The sequence below is a fragment of the Ctenopharyngodon idella genome, chromosome 8, assembly GCF_019924925.1.
Source record: "Ctenopharyngodon idella isolate HZGC_01 chromosome 8, HZGC01, whole genome shotgun sequence".
Classification (NCBI taxonomy): domain Eukaryota; kingdom Metazoa; phylum Chordata; class Actinopteri; order Cypriniformes; family Xenocyprididae; genus Ctenopharyngodon; species Ctenopharyngodon idella.
In genome coordinates this window covers 3,672,839-3,690,203 of record NC_067227.1, presented here as the reverse complement: position 1 = coordinate 3,690,203, position 17,365 = coordinate 3,672,839, and the positions used below count along the sequence as shown (strand labels likewise).

Genomic DNA, 17,365 nt, shown 5'->3' with positions numbered 1-17,365 from the left:
CATATGACCATATAAACGACATCCTTTAACCCTACACCATACCTACACGTAACCACTACAACTACCTTACTTATCAATAAAGCAATATTTAAGAGTTAATTCAAGGAAAACTCCTAGTTAGTAGTGAATGTGTTCCCTAATTTCAAGTGTTACCAAAAATATCTTAATTATTCCAAACTTTTGAATGGTAGTGTACATCTACAGATTCTAGATACTTTTACGGTATCTATAGGCCACGTACACGCTGTCAAGTTTCAGTAGTGACAACCACTTTTAAAGTCGCCATGAAATCAAAATTGAAGTTTTTTGGCTTTTAGTATGAATATGTTAGCCTTGCTGTTATCTATAAGCTAAAGTGCTCCAAAACAATGACAAAATTTGTATTTAAAAAATAAAATCATTCAAAACTTAGTCTCTCACTTTCACCAATATGGATCAATGATTTTTATGACATCACTCAGCACTTCAGCTTCTCATCAGATAATCTGTCCAATCACATGCTCTCTAAAATCTGAAGCGTCCCACCCCCTACACTATAAACAGATGCTGAAGCTACAGCTAAAATCGGTCACTTGTTCACAAATTTACTATTTTCTACATGGTGAATGTCACATAGTGCACTATATAGGGGATAGGGAACGATTCAGACAGAGTAAATACGCTTTCCATTGAGGCGAATTAAGTCTGGTTTCATGTTAGTGTCACGTGAACCGCCGCAGTGCGCACAGTCTGCTCCGGTCCAGAGACACGATAGCACGGAGTGGATCATATGATCGAGTTGGCGCAGACCACAAAACGTATCAGACCCATTTGAATTCTGCACAGAATGCTGTATTTTAAAGTGATATGGAGGAGATCAGGAGGAGAAACGGTTAGAGATTAGGAGGAAACTGCGGCTTTAACGAACTCAACGACTATGGCTGAGCTGTAATATAAACAAAAAGCTATTGCCTTGTTTAAAAAAGGGGAGGAGCTGTTCGATATGTCCCGCCCTGTCTTCTTGTTTCCATGGAAATTACATCAACACATTCCAAGGCACTTCAGTGGGCCTTAAAATGCAGAAGCGAGTCCCCTAAATTATCGTTCCATGTGTGTACGGAACACGACTCCTGAAATTGCAATGATTGACACTGTGGTAACCATAGTTACATTCCATTTCCATACATACTATTGTACAGAAGAGAGAAACATCTCTGATGTACATTAAAATACATCATTAACAACTAGTTGTTGATTTTGGTTCTGTACACACTGTGTGGAATTTTTGTAAATGTGTCACTACCAGCATTTTTCAGGAGTTAATTTGTTTTGAATTGACAACTGAATTCAGCTGCATTGTATACGTGGCTTATCTGAACACTACCATTCTAAATTTAACATTTCCACTCATAAAAATAAAAAGTTTCAGTAACACTTTTCAATAGGGTTAATTTGTTAACATTAGTTGATGTATTAACTAATATGAACTAACCATGAGAAATACATTTGTTACAGTATTTGTTAATCTTAATTAACAATAGTTAATAAAAATCCAGCTTTTCATAGTTTGTTCATGTTAGTTCACAGTGCATTAACTAATGCTAACAAATACAACTATTGATTTTAATAATGTATTAGTAAATGTTGAAATTAATATTAACAAAGATTAATAAATGCTGTGTAAGTGCAGTTCATTATTAGTTCATGTTAACTAATGTTAACTAATGAACCTTATTGTAAAGTGTTACCAAAGTTTCTTTACTGTTATCTCTGATTTCATGAATAACCTTTAACATCTCTGGAAGATTTTCATTGCACAAAAGGTTCTTTATAGTAGAAAAAGGTTCTTTCGATTATTAAAAAGTTCTTCACACAAAGAAAAAAAGGTTCTTTTAAGAACTTTGGGAAACTAAAAATGGTTAATCTATGACATTGCTACAGAAACACCCTTTTGAACCTTAATTTTTAAGAGTGTATATACAGTACATTAAAAAAAAAAAACAAGTTGTATATTTCTATGATTTTCAACAAAATATATACAATATACTGACAATATACAATTTGTCAGTGTTAAAACTATTAAAGAAGAACCACATCTTTCATATTTCATTTTTGGTTTAAAAATAGAAAAATTAATGGACACAAAAGTACACGGACCAAAATAGCTTTGTGCTTTCATGCTTTTGAATGAAAAAGCTCAAAGTGATTGAGAGACCAGAGTAAGCAGAGCTGAATCTAGACAAACTAGATAATTGCAATTGTGTTATTTCATAGATTTGGTGACTTTACTGTTATTCTAAAATGTAGAAAATAGTCAAAAGAATAATCTGTCAAACTTTTTTCTCGTCATTTCTCTGGTACTAGGGACACCAGGTTGATTTTGGACAGGCTATGAGTATAATCATTTCCACTTCATGAAGTCCAGTGATAAAGATGTTTTGACTTGTAGGATTGCAGAAAGGCTTACAGCATTGTTCCAGAACAAAAGAACTGGTGAAAACATTCCTCATATCATTCTTTTCAAATGCACAGCTATAGATGCTTTATAAAAAAAAAAAATAAATAAATAAATAAATAAAGTTAACCTTGGGTTATGAAGCCCAGCAACTCTGAATTGCAGTGCCAAATGAATACAGTGAGAACTGCTTACACGGGTTAAAGCGTGGCATCTCAGAAGGCTGAATTTTATCAAAAACTAAGCTGTTGTTCATTCCAGCTGAGAACCGCCCTGCCAAGATCTTGTGATTAGATAGTTTAATCTCACCCACACAGAAAGCCAAGAACCTTGATGTCAGACTGAACAACATTTATTTGCACCCCACAAACAAACCACATTACTGTTAAAACTGATCCTGTGTTAGTAATTTCCATTTTTTTTTGTCATGTTTTTTCTGTTTCCACAGAATTCACATGGGGTTACTGTGTGTTCTATTTTGAAAGTTTCTTGTCTCTTTGTTTAGTATTCCCACACCCTGTGAGAAATGAATTTCCATGATGACTACTAGATAACACCAGGAACAATAAGAGCAAGGCCAGAAACACTTTACACAAGTACACAAATCACAGCGTTTTGAAGTTGGTTACTCATTTTGCAAATGTAACAATGCGCAAAGCCAATCTTGTGTAGCTAGAAGCTAATACCCAAACACAAGTAAAGCAAACACTGGCAAAGCGCTTTTGGCTGCATTCACATACTAGCATGAAATATACACCGATCGGGCATAACATTATGACCACCTTCCTAATATTGTGTTGGTCCCCCTTTTGCTACCAAAACAGCCCTGACCCGTCGAGGCATGGACTCCACTAGACCCTGAAGGTGTGCTGTGGTATCTGGAACCAAGATGTTAGCAGCAGATCCTGTAAGTTGCGAGGTGGAGCCTCCGTGGATTGGTCTTGTTTGTTCAGCACATCCCACAGATGCTCGATTGGATTGATATCTGGGGAATCTGGAGGCCAAGTCAACACCTCAATCTCGTTGTTGTGCTCCTCAAACCATTCCTGAACCATTTTTGCTTTGTGGCAGGGCGCATTATCCTGCTGAAAGAGGCCACAGCCACCAGGGAATACTGTTTCCATGAAAGGGTGTACATGGTCTGCAACAATGCTTAGGTAGGTGGTACGTGTCAAAGTAACATCCACATGGATGGCAGGACCCAAGGTTTCCCAGCAGAACATTCCCCAAAGCATCACACTGCCTCCGTCGGCTTGCCTTCTTCCCATAGTGCATCCTGGTGCCATGTGTTCCCAAGGTAAGTGACGAACACGTACCCGGCCATCCACATGATGTAAAAGAAAACGTGATTCATCAGACCAGGCCACCTTCTTCCATTGCTCCGTGGTCCAGTTCTGATGCTTACGTGCCCACTGTTTGCACTTTCAGCAGTGGACAGGGGTCAGCAACCTTTCTATCAGAACCAGCATTAACTTCTTGAGCAATTTGAGCTACAGTAGCTCGTCTGTTGGATCGGACCACACAGGCCAGCCTTCGCTCCCCACATGCATCAATGAGCCTTGGGCCGCCCATGACCCTGTCGCCGGTTCACCACTGTTCCTTCCTTGGACCACTTTTGATAGATACTGACCACTGCAGACCGGGAACACCCCACAAGAGCTGCAGTTTTGGAGATGCTCTGACCCAGTCGTCTAGCCATCACAATTTGGCCCTTGTCAAACTCGCTCAAATCCTTACGCTTGCCCATTTTTCCTGCTTCTAACACATCAACTTTGAGGACAAAATGTTCACTTGCTGCCTAATATATCCCACCCACTAACAGGTGCCGTGATGAAGAGATAATCAGTGTTATTCACTTCATCTGTCAGTGCTCAGAATGTTATGCCTGATCGGTTTATTTCTGACCTAAGAAAGATATTTTTTTCTGCTAAGGCTAAATAAACTTATATTTGCACTCAAGTGATAGTTCAATAAACAGGCCAGAAACTCAGACACTGACCCTGGGCAATCATTGATCCCTGGACTGTACTCATAAAAATGCTTTCTCATTGCATACATGACGCAAGAACCCCGTTTGATATGGTCAATTGTTTTCTGCCCCTTCTCTGATCATGAAATAACTGAATAACAAGAACCAAATGCTAATTTATATCCTATGTGAACTACTTTTTCTTTATCTGGTGTTGTTTTGGTAATCCGATATTATTGGTAATTTTCAGCAGAACTCATTTTCTACCAGCAATCTCAGTTATATTTAGATGTTTTAAAAAAAAAAGTAAGGTTATATTAAGGTAAAAGTTTGTGTGTAAAAATAACCAGCCCTCCCTCACCTTGTATTTGCCCTGGTCACAGCCACACAGGGTGCTCTCCATGGTGTAACTGCGCTGCACTCCGATCTCTCTCCAGACCACCACACGTGCCGTGGCCTCTTTGGAGCGTTCAACTACAAAACTGCAGCTGGACAGGCTGAACGCTGGAGCCATCTGAGACAGCAGCTTAGGCAGAGTCTAAAACACAGAGAACATGAGAAGTGGCTTTTACATTCTTCAACTTACTTACATGAAAAGATCAACACTGATAAAAGAGTTAACTTTTCTATATTCTCAATTTTTTACGATTATTTTTCACTCTCTTAGAATAAAACTCCTGTTACACTGCCTTTAAAGAGGAACTATTATGCCTTTTTTTAGAATATATGTTCAACTTTCTTTAGTGTTACAAAGCACAAAATCTCTCCAGCAGGAGTTATTACTGTTTCTGATCTCCCTGAAATGCCGCCATTGTAGCCTTGAGTTTTCTTCTGGGAATGAACATGTCGTAATATTCCTAATTTAAATAATTCCCACCCAAGGTATACACAATATGAAGGGGCGGGGCATGGTTGAGTTGCGTTAGTAGTGTGTTGTCGCAATGTCCATGCCCAAGAGACTTTTTTTCCCACCCTGAATCTAACGCGGTTATGCTAAGGGGCGTGACATTTCCATACCACAGTCAAAGCAGTTGACCAATCACAACACACTGGTCCAGCCGGCCAATCAGAGCACATTGCGCTTTTCAGAAGGAGGGGCTTCATACAGAGAGAAACTAAACAGACTGGGAAGAGAGGTACTGCAACAACATCAAAATAAGTGAAAAATAAGGTGTTTTTTGAACGTTCAAGCATGAAAACCTATACTAGTAGAGCCCAAAAACAAAATCAAGACTATGTAAAAGGGTACAATAGGTCCTCTTTAAAAGAATAATTCTGTCATTTACTTGCCCTTATGTGATTTCAGAATCGCATGAATTTCATTCTTCTGTGAAAAGAAGATTGTTCAGTTGTTTTTGTCCATATTGTGAATGTTAATGGCACCCAAAACTTTTTAAGCTCTAAAAATGACACAAAGGTAGCATCAATTTAATCCATACAAAAACACCTGAAACATCTATCAAATATCTTCTTTTGTGTCGTGCACAAGCATTTCCAAATTTCCATTTTTTGGGTGACCAATTCCTCTAATATGTAAATGTGGGCAGTTATATGTAATGTGGGCATTACATGTGAATAACCCAATTTTTCAGGTTAGTTTTCATAAATGGTCTGAATGGACTGAGAAGGAGCTGTGAGTTGTGAATGCCAGATTATACCTAAATAATACATCAAAGTTGCCAAAAAGATTTCCAATGGTTAGTATATAACTGTGCAGATGTGTTACCCTGTATCCAAGGTCCTCCTGTAGGTCACAGGTGCTGGTGTTGACATTGGTCTGCCACACCGTCTCCTTAATACTACAGCCGTACATGAAAACATTCTTCTTCCGTGAATGGCCGTGATAATCGCAGAACACCTAAACACACACAGTTAACAGACAAACACACTGCTGGTGTCATTAAAAAGTTTAAACAGAGTTCTCTCATCTCATCATATGATGCTCTCTTACCAGTGGAGTTCTTCCTGTAGCTCTGAGGTACTGCAGGAGACTCTTGGCGTGGTAGATGGTGGGGTGCAGCTCGGCGTTGGGGCTCTGCCACTGTCTGTTCAGATCCTCCCCGCTCAGAGAACAGCGATGACTGCATCGTGAGCATAAAAAGATTGGAAATATGTGATTACAGATAAAGTTCATGAAGAAGTATTGCCTTTTCTAATATCAGTAACACTGCGTGATAACTTTCATTAAGAGTATTAACAAAAAATATCCTAATATCTACATTATTTTTAATATGCAGTATATTTCCATGCCCATATCATATATGTATTAAAATGTAATTGTATAATAATAAAATTCTTGGTTTGTGCTGCACTCTAATGATGAAGGAAAGAGGTGAATACTTTTTTTAAAACAGCGTCATCAACAGTATAAACAGCTTCCGTTTATTTGCAGAACCAGTATGGAACATGGAGGTGATTTTGTTGTTTGTTGACATACTTTCCATTGATGACCCCATCAGGGTTGAGCATGGGGATGATTTTGAAGATGTAGCTCTCTCGTAGACTTTGGGCTTGAGGACTGCAGCTCATGAGATACTCCAGAGTGCCCTTCATCACCCAGCTAGAGTTAGTCTCTCCAGGATGCACCCGCGCAGACAGAAACACCACTGGACGGCGTCCTACAAACACAGCATAGCTGAGTGAGCCACACTCATTCACAGAGGCTGGAATGACAATCGCATTATGGGCTGTGTGCATGAGAGAATGCATGGGAGACTGCCTGAGTGAGTGCTGTTAAAGTGCATGCAACAATGCATGAGAGCATGTAAGCCAGTGCTTTCAAGAATGCATGCATAAGAAAGTGCATGTGGGAGTGTTCGTGAATGCGTGTGCATGAGAGGGTTTATGCGAGAGTGCATGAGAGGTTGAAATGACAATCGAAATCGACAATCGATCCACATGAATGAGAGAGCATGTGAAAGAGCATGCAAAATTGCATGGGAGCAAAAAATCTGCATGACAGTGTTCGTGAGAGATTGTGTGGAGCGTGCATATGAGAGCGTATGTTAGAAAGTGTACTCGAGCATGTGCATGAAAGCATTCATCAGAGAGAGTGCATGCGAGCGTGCATGAGGATGCATGTGAGTGTGTTCATGAGAGTGAGTACATGTGAGCTTGCATAAGAAAGCATGTAACAGCGTTCATGAGAGTGAGTGCATGTGAGCATGCATGTGAGGGCGTTCATCAGAGAGTGCATGTGAGCGTGCATGTGAGCGTGCATGAGCATGCATATGAGTGTTCATGAGAGTGAGTGCATGTGAGCTTGCATAAGAAAGCATGTGACAGCGTTCATGAGTGAGTGCATGAGAGCGTGCATGTGAGGGTATTCATCAGAGAGAGTGTATGTGAGCATGCACAAGGACGCATTCATGTGAGAGAGTGCATGTGAGCATGTATGAGGATGCGTGTGAGTTTGTTCATGAGAGCGAGTGCATGCGAGCGTGCAAAAGGATCCATGTGAAAGTGTTCATCAGCGAGAGTGCATGTGAGCTTGCATAAGAAAGCATGTAACAGTGTTCATGAGAGTGAGTGCATGAGAGCATGAATGTGAGGGTGTTCATCAGAGAGAGTGCATGTGAGTGTGCATGAGCATGCATGTAAGTGTTCATGTGAGCTTGCATAAGAAAGCATGTGACAGCGTTCATGAGAGTGAGTGCATGTGAGCATGCATGTGAGGGCATTCATCAGAGAGAGTGCATGTGAGCGTGCATGAGCACGCATATGAGTGTTCATGAGAGTGAGTGCATGTGAGCTTGCATAAGAAAGCATGTAACAGCGTTCATGAGAGTGAGTGCATGTGAGGGCGTTCATCAGAGAGTGCATGTGAGTGTGCATGAGCACGCATATGAGTGTTCATGAGAGTGAGTGCATGTGAGCTTGCATAAGAAAGTATGTAACAGCGTTCATGAGAGTGAGTGCATGTGAGAGCGTTCATCAGAGAGAGTGCATGTGAGCGTGCATGAGGATGCATGTGAGTGTGTTCATGAGAGTGAGTGCATGTGAGCTTGCATAAGAAAGCATGTGACAGCGTTCATGAGCGTTCATAAAAGCGACTGCTAAAGAGTGTGTATGCAAGAGTGCATAAAAATGCAAGAATCTAACACACATACCTGTAGTTTGCAGAAAAGTAGTTAGCTGGATTAGATGCGTTGAATTGGGGTTGAAGCTAAACTCTGCAGGGCTGTGGCCCTCCAGGAACTAAGTTTTGCACCCCTGCACCAAACTGATTGCTATGGCTGTATGTTTATCAGTGACGTACCTATGTGTGTGTGTGTGTGTGTGTTACATACTGAACTGGCTGATATGGTCATTGCTGGAGGATTCTGGCATGGCTGTGATGGTGAGCAGGGGACAGCTGTTTCCTCCCAGCGTTTCACACAGATCATCCTGTCTGTAGTAAATCTGAGCAGTACGCAAAGCACTCAACTTCTGCAGATGCATCTAAACAAATAAGGAACAAAATCAAATTGAATCCCACTTTGCATCTATCCTACTATATTGCATGCAATATTAGGATGATGGTAAAATCAAGGTATATTGAAAATATCATGCCATATGTCCCCTGATGGTATCCATTTTCTGGTAAATTTCTGAAGTATGCATGCTTACTGGGCTAATATTGGTATATTAAAAGAGAATGCATGCACACTAAACCACTAGTCCACAGCGCCAACAGTAATGCTGAATGTTAAGGTAAAGTTTGTTACAGCACATCACAGTATATAATGTGTAGTCTGTTATATAAAACACAACTTTTTGCACCCAAACCGGCTTACTACATAGTCAAAAGTACAACTGTGGTGGTACTTTTATTACCAGCAAAGTACATAATTTTAGTACATATAGAAGTATGTGAGTTTAGGAATATTATTCAAACTAATGTGCTTCTTGATAAGACACATTCATGTATTACTGTACATCAGATGTTGCATTAATTTAGGGAGGGTACATTTGTATAGTACCTTCAGCATCGAGTAGGTGTATGGGTAATGATAGGCAAAGTAGCAAACATCATCTTTATGCTGAAAGGTCACAGTGAAGGTCATGGTGAAGTATGATTTGCCCTTTTGCCCTCCGGCTGCAATGGAGCTTCGTGAGAAATTATTCCTAGGTGATAAGAATAGAGGTCAATGCATGACAACCTACAAATCAATGCACTTTTACAGGCTACAATGCAACGGTATACAACATAAAAGGCCGGTACTTACTTGTAGTAGCAGATGTCTGATCCTGTTCTAACCCATTGGGGCCTGCCGTTGATGGCATCCTGTACAGAGTACATGAGCACCTGCATACCTGTCACACCACAGGAAAGACCAGCAGGCAAAAATCAGACAAAAACCTGACAAACCCACTCTGACTTTAAAGATGGGTTGACCGAGTGCATTTAAGTAGCTGAATACTGTACAACATCCAAAGTAACACATGACATTCTAGCACTAGCACAATTCATAACACTACTTAATAATCCAGTTTAATGACACAGACATTTGAATGTAACTATCACTATTCACATCTGTGTTTGTGAACTTGAGTAGAGTATGTTTTTGTACTAATGCTTGAAATGACCCACCATAATTGAATTGGCTGTTTGACTTCTCACAGTTGATTATATTGAATCGATAACGAACTCCGGGACGCATATTGCCCACCTCGAAATAGAACCACTGGTGATAGTGATTACTATTGATATCAGAGTTCAAGATCAAGTCATACTCAAACCTGCCAAAAGAAACAGGCAATACACAGAATGGAAAAATAAGAAACAGCTTCTTCATTTTATGAAAAGCACATTCATACAACAACAAAAATGTTTATTCTGCACATACTTTCTGACTTGTATTGCTTTCCGTAGGTTTCCAGACTCAAATTTAGAGTTGAACTTGAGAGACTCCCCGTTGTCAATAACTGGACAACTGAAACAGTTTTGAACAGACAAATAAATTAACACTGATGATTCACATATTTTGAGTAACTCAGAGAAACAAAGACAGCCTGGGTTTGTGTGAAACAATTCAATTCAGTACAGAGGCATGTCATATCTGTGATATCCCATAAACCTGAGCAGTTAGTTAAAAAAAGAAATCTAACACAGATTAAAGTGTTAGTTTATGAACACAGTTTTTTTTCAACTTCATCCATTCTATTTCTACCAAGAAACAGAAAAGTGGAATTATTGATATACTGATATACACCAGATGATAAAATCTGTGTTATTTCACGATTGTGCAAAATGCAGCTCCATGATAGATAATGGGTGTTGATTCTAGTCAAAAATAAAATAAAAAATAATTAAAAAACATTAAAATTTAAAATAATTAAACATTCATAATAATAATAATAATAATAATAATAATAATAATAATAAATATATATATAGCTACAAGCAGCAATTAATAAGGCCAAGCACAAAAAAAAGGCATGATGAGTTATGCTAGCATGGCTGGGAGCATCAGACCAACTGCAACAATAAGTAATTAAAGACATTTTTATATGATTTTAGTCAAAATGACTGAAAATATATGTACATAGATAAATTCAGTCACATGTAATATGATTTCATTGCTTATGGTGTTTGACCAATAGGTGGCGCTGTTACCAAATTGATGTTTTGAGATCAGTGTGAGGAGACAATGACAAATACATAGTTAGCAGAGATACAGCTTCAGAATCAGCTTGGCACCTTGCCATCAAATTTTTGGAAGCATTATTTGAGAACAGTTTGGTCAGTCAAAAAGCTTTAATAACTTTTTGGCAGCATGGTCTGAAGATGATATGAGCCGATTTTGGTGAAAATCTAGGTCTAGGAGGAGTTAGAAAAAGTAGGTTTTCAAAAAAGTTCAAAATGGCAGACAAGTTCGACCGAACATGGCATAATTGTTCTTGGTATGACTCAAAGAAACTCAAATTTCGTTAAAATAGGCTAAATTAATCCAAAGCCATTCGCATTTTTTGAAAAGTCATTTTCAAGTTTTGACCAGAAGGTGGCGCTGTCTAGAAACTTTAAGAGTACCTTCAGGGCATAGTACCAATGACCCATTTTTGCATTTCACTTTAAAATTCAATATAGCCGACATGAGAAAATTGGCTACCATTGCATTACTGAATCTAATGAGACCACTTTTATGATTTTTGGGCAAACGGTTCAGAAGTTATAAGCAAAAAAAGCCATTTTTTAATATCTCCCGACCAGTAGGTGGCACTGTGCTGAAACACCATGTAGTTTCAGGTCATGCTTGTGATGACATGTACCAAGATTCGTCACAATAGGCAAAAACATTGCGGAGATATAGCCTCACATGCAATGTGGCATGCTCTTCATCAAAAAGCTTTTAATAACTTTTTGCCAGGATGGCCTAAAGGTGATGTGATACAATTTTTGTATGAAAATCGTACGAATTGTCTAGGAAAAAGTTCAAAAAAGTTTTTCGGAAATCAAATCTTCTTGAGCCAAGGAATCAGAGGAAAAAAGATTTCTAGCCCTTACGGTTCAAAAGTTATTAGCATAAACGTTAAGTGAAAATCTGGACAGTTGGTGGCGCTAGAGGCATTGAGTTAGGGACTCAAAAATGACTGTGGTTACTGATGAGAATGTGCTCTAAATCTGTGTGCCAAATTTCATCATTTTCCCACAAGCAGTTGTCATAGACTCAAGATTGGAAAAAAAGTAAAGAATAATAATAAGAACACTAACAAAAGCATAGGTGCTTGGCCCCTAATAATAATAATAATAATAATTATTATTAATTTTTAAATATTTTTTACATGACTAAAAAATCTAAAATTCTAAAATTAAAATATTTTATATTTTTACATTTTTTCAGTCAAAAGGACCTTTCATTAATATTTTTATTATTTAGTTGAATCAAAATAAATGTTGTAATTAAGAATATTGTATTAAAAACACTTGAATTTGTTTAGCTCATCATAGCAAGACAGTTTACTTCTCTTTCAGACACTCCCTTTGTAAAAATTGCACACTGACCTCTGATTGTCTAAGTCATATACGACTTTATCGAGGATGTCACTGGGGTGAATGAGCCTCTCAATGTCCTGGAAGATCTTCATTCTGTTGAAAAAGAATGTCTTAACTGAATGGTTCATTCAAAAATTACAATTCTGTCATCATTTACTCAGCCTCTTAACTTTCTTTCTACTGTGGAGCACAAAATGAGATGTTCTGAAGAACGTTCTTTTCCACACAAAACATTCAGTGAGTTATCAAGCTCATAACTTAAATTTTCGGTTTGATCGTCACATAAAACTTTCATATGTCTTCAGAAGATTTGGAATATAGTTCACAAGACACTTTTATTATGCTTTATGGAGTTTTTGAATCTTGACAATCCCTGGCTTTTGCTGTATGGAAAAGAGCAGCGTGAACATTCAGCTGAACATCTCCCTTTGTGCTCCACAGAAAAAGAAAAAAAAAAGCAACAGGTTTGGAATATCGTCACTGAATTAAATAAGAATTTGTGGGTTTGTTTACGCTTTCAAGTATTATTTTTAACAGCAAAAAAAAAAAAAAAAGTAAAATATTTGTGTAGTACCTCTGCACACCATAAACCCTCTCTAGAATGGGCTCACGGAGGTTGAGTGCCACATGCCCAAAGTAATCTGGGTATGCCACCTCTGTGTAGCCAGGCACTGAGCGCGTACTCTTCACCATCTCTAAGTAGAGGTCAGGGTCATGCAGTGGCAGCAGTGCCGCTGTGTCTGGCACTTCGAGCTCGGCTTGTTCCCCACCCTCCTCCTGAGGCCCATCCACAGAGCCTCCATTCACGCCACCATCTAGAACCAGACGACCCAAACTATAGACCAGATCGCAGTCCGATTTGCCATCTGGGCTTTTTGATATAGAGATGCTGTCCAGCTCCAGAGGTGATCCATCTGACTTGGGTAGCAGAGCGTCCCCCTGTGGGGAACGTCTGTTTTGAGGCCCTGAGGATGTCGGCGTGGTGGGAATGATGATGGAACGATGAAGCTCTGGATTGACGCTTAATAGAGGAATGACAGATCTTGGGCTTTCAAAATCATTGTCCTGAGAACAAAAAAGAAACAGTGATCACCCCCGATGATTTTTCAGTATGACATTCACTACCGTTCAAAAGGGCTTTTTCACACCTGGCTCGTTTGGAGTGTTTGTTTCGAAACCTGGTGCATTTTCTCCCTTAGTTCGGTTCACTTGGGCACACATGAACACGGCAACCGTGCTCAGATCCACACCAAAACAATGGCTCTGAGATCGCCTGAACGAGGTGTTCTCGGCCCGATTGCAAATGAACTCTGGGGCGGTTCGGTTGAGGTGAGAAAGAAATCCGACCCAACGGACTAAGTGGTATCATAATTCATAATGGGAAATGTGTTTTATAACAAGCAGCATTGTCTGATTCTTTGAGTGGACACATTAGTTACCGCAGTTGAAAAACAAAGAGCACCTCTTCATCTTAAAATGCTGTGTAACTGCTTTTCTCTATACATTGCAAGAATGCTGTCCCAATGAAGCCTTGATTCCCACTCTAACCAACTACATTATTAATTTTAAATATAAATTAAATATAATTAAATATATATAATTTTTATCAGTTAGTTCTTGATTGTACTAGGGATGTGATGGTGAGGAAATTTTGGTGAGGTGGTGGAGTTTTTCCCCTTTTTTACGCTTTGCTTTTAAATCGCTAATTCGAACTGCACTGTCACATAAGGTGCAGAGCGGAGCGAGCTATGAAAGTTAAGCTTCCATAGGAATGAACTGAAAACGCTCGCTCTGCTCCACGCCTGTGGACACGGACCGTTATGAATGCCGCACAGGCGCATTTTACTTTTGCTTTCGAATTAGAGCCAATTCGGGGGCGGCAACTGCTTCAATGGTGGGTTCATTACTATTCTTAATGAAAAACATCAACTAGAAAAACACAACTAATCCTTTGCAGGTTGTCATTAGCATTGGGTTTAAATCCAAAATATTGCCAAATAGGTGCTTTTACATTTTTGCTTTAAAAACCAAATCTTCCGCCATCGTCTTGTCAGTCAGCTCCTCACTGACTCTCGTGATAAATGAAATCTGAAGATAATGATACACGAGGCAACTTTTTGAGCAATGTTGCCGGGCAATGTTGCCAAACAATGTTGCTTGGGCACTTTCCCATTGAGAATGAGCAACGAATTTCTATCTGGATACTTTAGATAGGTAGTGGGCAATTTTTTGAGATCCTCCAATCAGAATGCTAGCAGCCAATCACATGACCGGCTAGGAGATTGCCGAAAAAATTCAAACAAGATGGCGGCCTATCAGGGGCAGTGGAGCGAAGAAAAGGAGCGTGAACTTATATCATTTTACACTGGCAAGTTATCATTTGTCAACTCAAAACAGGGAATTTACCTCATTTAATGCTTAAAATACCAACAGATGTCCAATTTAAATGTACTTAGGCTGTAATTTAGCCATCGAATATTTTTAGTTAAATGCTAAAAAGACATGCTTCATGTACCGTCTGCAGTGGCGTAGGCCGTAGGGAGTATGGCACGTGAAAGTAGCTTTTGACGCGATCAACCGGGGTTCGAATCCGCTTTTTGCCAAACTCACTCTTTCCCACCACAAATCCGATCAGAAAGGCATTTATATTTAATAAAAATGAAGAAAATATTTAAAAAGTTGAAATAAAGTGCTAAACAAGTGTTTAATAATAAAGTATTTATTGGGTTGGCAATAGATTTGCTCCTCTCTGATTAGTTGCCCTAATTAGTTGCCCTGTGTCTCACCAGGTTGCCCATTGATGGCAACATTGCTCAAAAAGTTGCCCCGTGTATCATCACCTTGACTCCTGCTGCAGGTCTGTGCTGCGACTCTTGTTCGGCTCACGCTGCAATGAGCAGACACATTCAGGCCCCATTAACACTAGTGCGTTTTTGTTTTAAAAACTAAATAACTTGCTACGGTTACGCCTGTTGTTTACACTACGCCAGCGTTTTCGACCTCAAAAAGGAGACTTTGGAAAATGCTGCAGAACTCGTTTTAGTTTGAAAACACCGGGGTTGTGTTTCAGTGTAAATGGACCACATTACGCTACCAGAACACGACAATAACAGACCAGAGCTGCATTTCCCAAAAGCATCGTAAGCCTAAATTGATCGTAGAGACCTTTGTTGGCTATATAATCAACTTACAATGCTTTTGGGAAACGCAGCCCAGAGCCATCTCTCTCATCGGCTCTGTAACACACCAGCCTCGACAACCATGTAAACAATAACATGGAGATGGAACTGCATGCTTTGCTGGCTTTGTGTTGCTTTTTAGCAGCCATTGTGCAGTTAAACTCTGCATTTTATAATACTGCAGCTGCCTACATGCGCAAGACGCAACTGTTTACACTTGTAAGTGCATGTCCAGTGTGCATTAACGGTCATGTGATATGCATTTTCGATTGAGTAGTGTAGACGGAGATCGTTTCTGAAACACAGTGGAAACGCCAGTATGGACGAGGATCGTTTTCATTTTAACGCTGTTTTAAAGCGAAAACGCACTAGTGTAAACAGGGCCTCAGTTTTTAATTGTAGTGTCGGTACTCTAACTGAACTAAATGATTTTTATTACTATATACCTCTGTTCATAGCCTTCTTAAGATGAATCACAGAGTGAACTTGTCAATCCATCTTGATGGATGACGCAGAGGAAACTCTGACCAATAAGAGGCCAGTTTTACTCATATGTGACTTGTATACACACATTTTGGTACGCTTTAAAATGTTGCCTTGTGACAGCGAACTGAACCAAGAAGAAAATGCTACATTGTAACAAATTAAGTCCCTGTTTCGGAACAAAGCAAACGATCTACAGGTCTGAAAATGCCCCAAGAGAAATGAGTTTCCTTTTAAGATGTGAATGTTTGTGCTATGGAGAAATAAAAGAGCAAAATTAACTTAAATTCTTAAAACCTTTTATCAAGCATTTTTGTGTCTGCTATTTTGCAATCAGTCATTTTTAATTTACATGCATTTTTACTGACCTTTCATCAGTTAATAGGAAATGTCCTCACCTCAAAATTCTCGGTGAATTCCCGACAGAAATGCTCGTAGACTCTGAGCTCATCAAATGGACGTATGCTGATCTGTCTGGGCCGCAGTTTGTTGATATCTGTCTCTATGTCATCATTCTGTAGTGCATAACAAACCTGATGAACATCAATTTTCCAGAACTTTGATGGCTCTTTTACAAATATTCTAAACCCCCATTTAGGCCAACGAGTAGAAACAAGTATTCATTGAATAGGATCGCGTAAACATGATAATATATAAATACTAGACGAAAAACTTAAACCTAAATGAAAATGAGAAATGTTGCCTTGGCATCTAACTGAAATAAATAATAATGAGTATAAAACGTAATAAGTTTAAGTACTAAAACTGAAATAAAGCTAAATTAAAGATAAATAGAAATATATATAAAAAAAAATAAAAAAAAGAACATAAAAAAAAATTACTAGAACTTACTAAAAATGACTTTATTTACTTTAAATGGTACCAAAATGTAATTTATTATTTATGAATTTAATCATTTTAATTTATTAATAATTTATAATGTGATTTGATAATGGTGAATTTCAAAAGAAATGAACATAAATTAACATGAAACTTAAAAAAAAAAACAAAAATAAAAGCTAATTCAAAATATTAATAAATACTATAATAGTATATAAAGAATACTAAAATATCACTGATTGTATCGCATTTGATATTGTTATACTGTATTTGTACTGTATCTGTGAACCACACAAAAACTGCTTGGGTCATTTTCACCTCAAAATTTGAAAAAAATTTCAAAGAAAATTCTATTATTTAATAATTACAATAATGAGAATTGGGGTGACAAATTTGCAAAAACAGTATGTAGGGGGAACATGACATTTGTTTTGAGATTCAGCCATATAAATATTAGATATCACATTATAAATCTCCATTAGTCA

At 38.5% G+C, this 17,365-nt stretch overlaps 1 protein-coding gene across 3 annotated transcripts in view; it reads right to left on the bottom strand.

Moving 5' to 3' along the window:
* The window catches only part of agtpbp1 (ATP/GTP binding carboxypeptidase 1), a 45,236-nt gene that overhangs the window by 9,169 nt on the left and 18,702 nt on the right, over positions 1–17,365 (bottom strand). For all 3 annotated transcript variants that reach the window (XM_051902813.1, XM_051902811.1, XM_051902812.1), the window contains exons 13-24: positions 16,439–16,555; positions 12,953–13,443; positions 12,388–12,471; positions 10,232–10,318; positions 9,976–10,124; positions 9,611–9,698; positions 9,365–9,509; positions 8,693–8,843; positions 6,841–7,021; positions 6,355–6,484; positions 6,130–6,261; positions 4,765–4,941 (exon numbers count right to left, since the gene is read on the bottom strand). In XM_051902813.1, the coding sequence (XP_051758773.1) occupies positions 4,765–4,941; positions 6,130–6,261; positions 6,355–6,484; positions 6,841–7,021; positions 8,693–8,843; positions 9,365–9,509; positions 9,611–9,698; positions 9,976–10,124; positions 10,232–10,318; positions 12,388–12,471; positions 12,953–13,443; positions 16,439–16,555 (1,932 nt within the window). The remainder of the gene's footprint in view (positions 1–4,764; positions 4,942–6,129; positions 6,262–6,354; positions 6,485–6,840; positions 7,022–8,692; positions 8,844–9,364; positions 9,510–9,610; positions 9,699–9,975; positions 10,125–10,231; positions 10,319–12,387; positions 12,472–12,952; positions 13,444–16,438; positions 16,556–17,365) is intronic.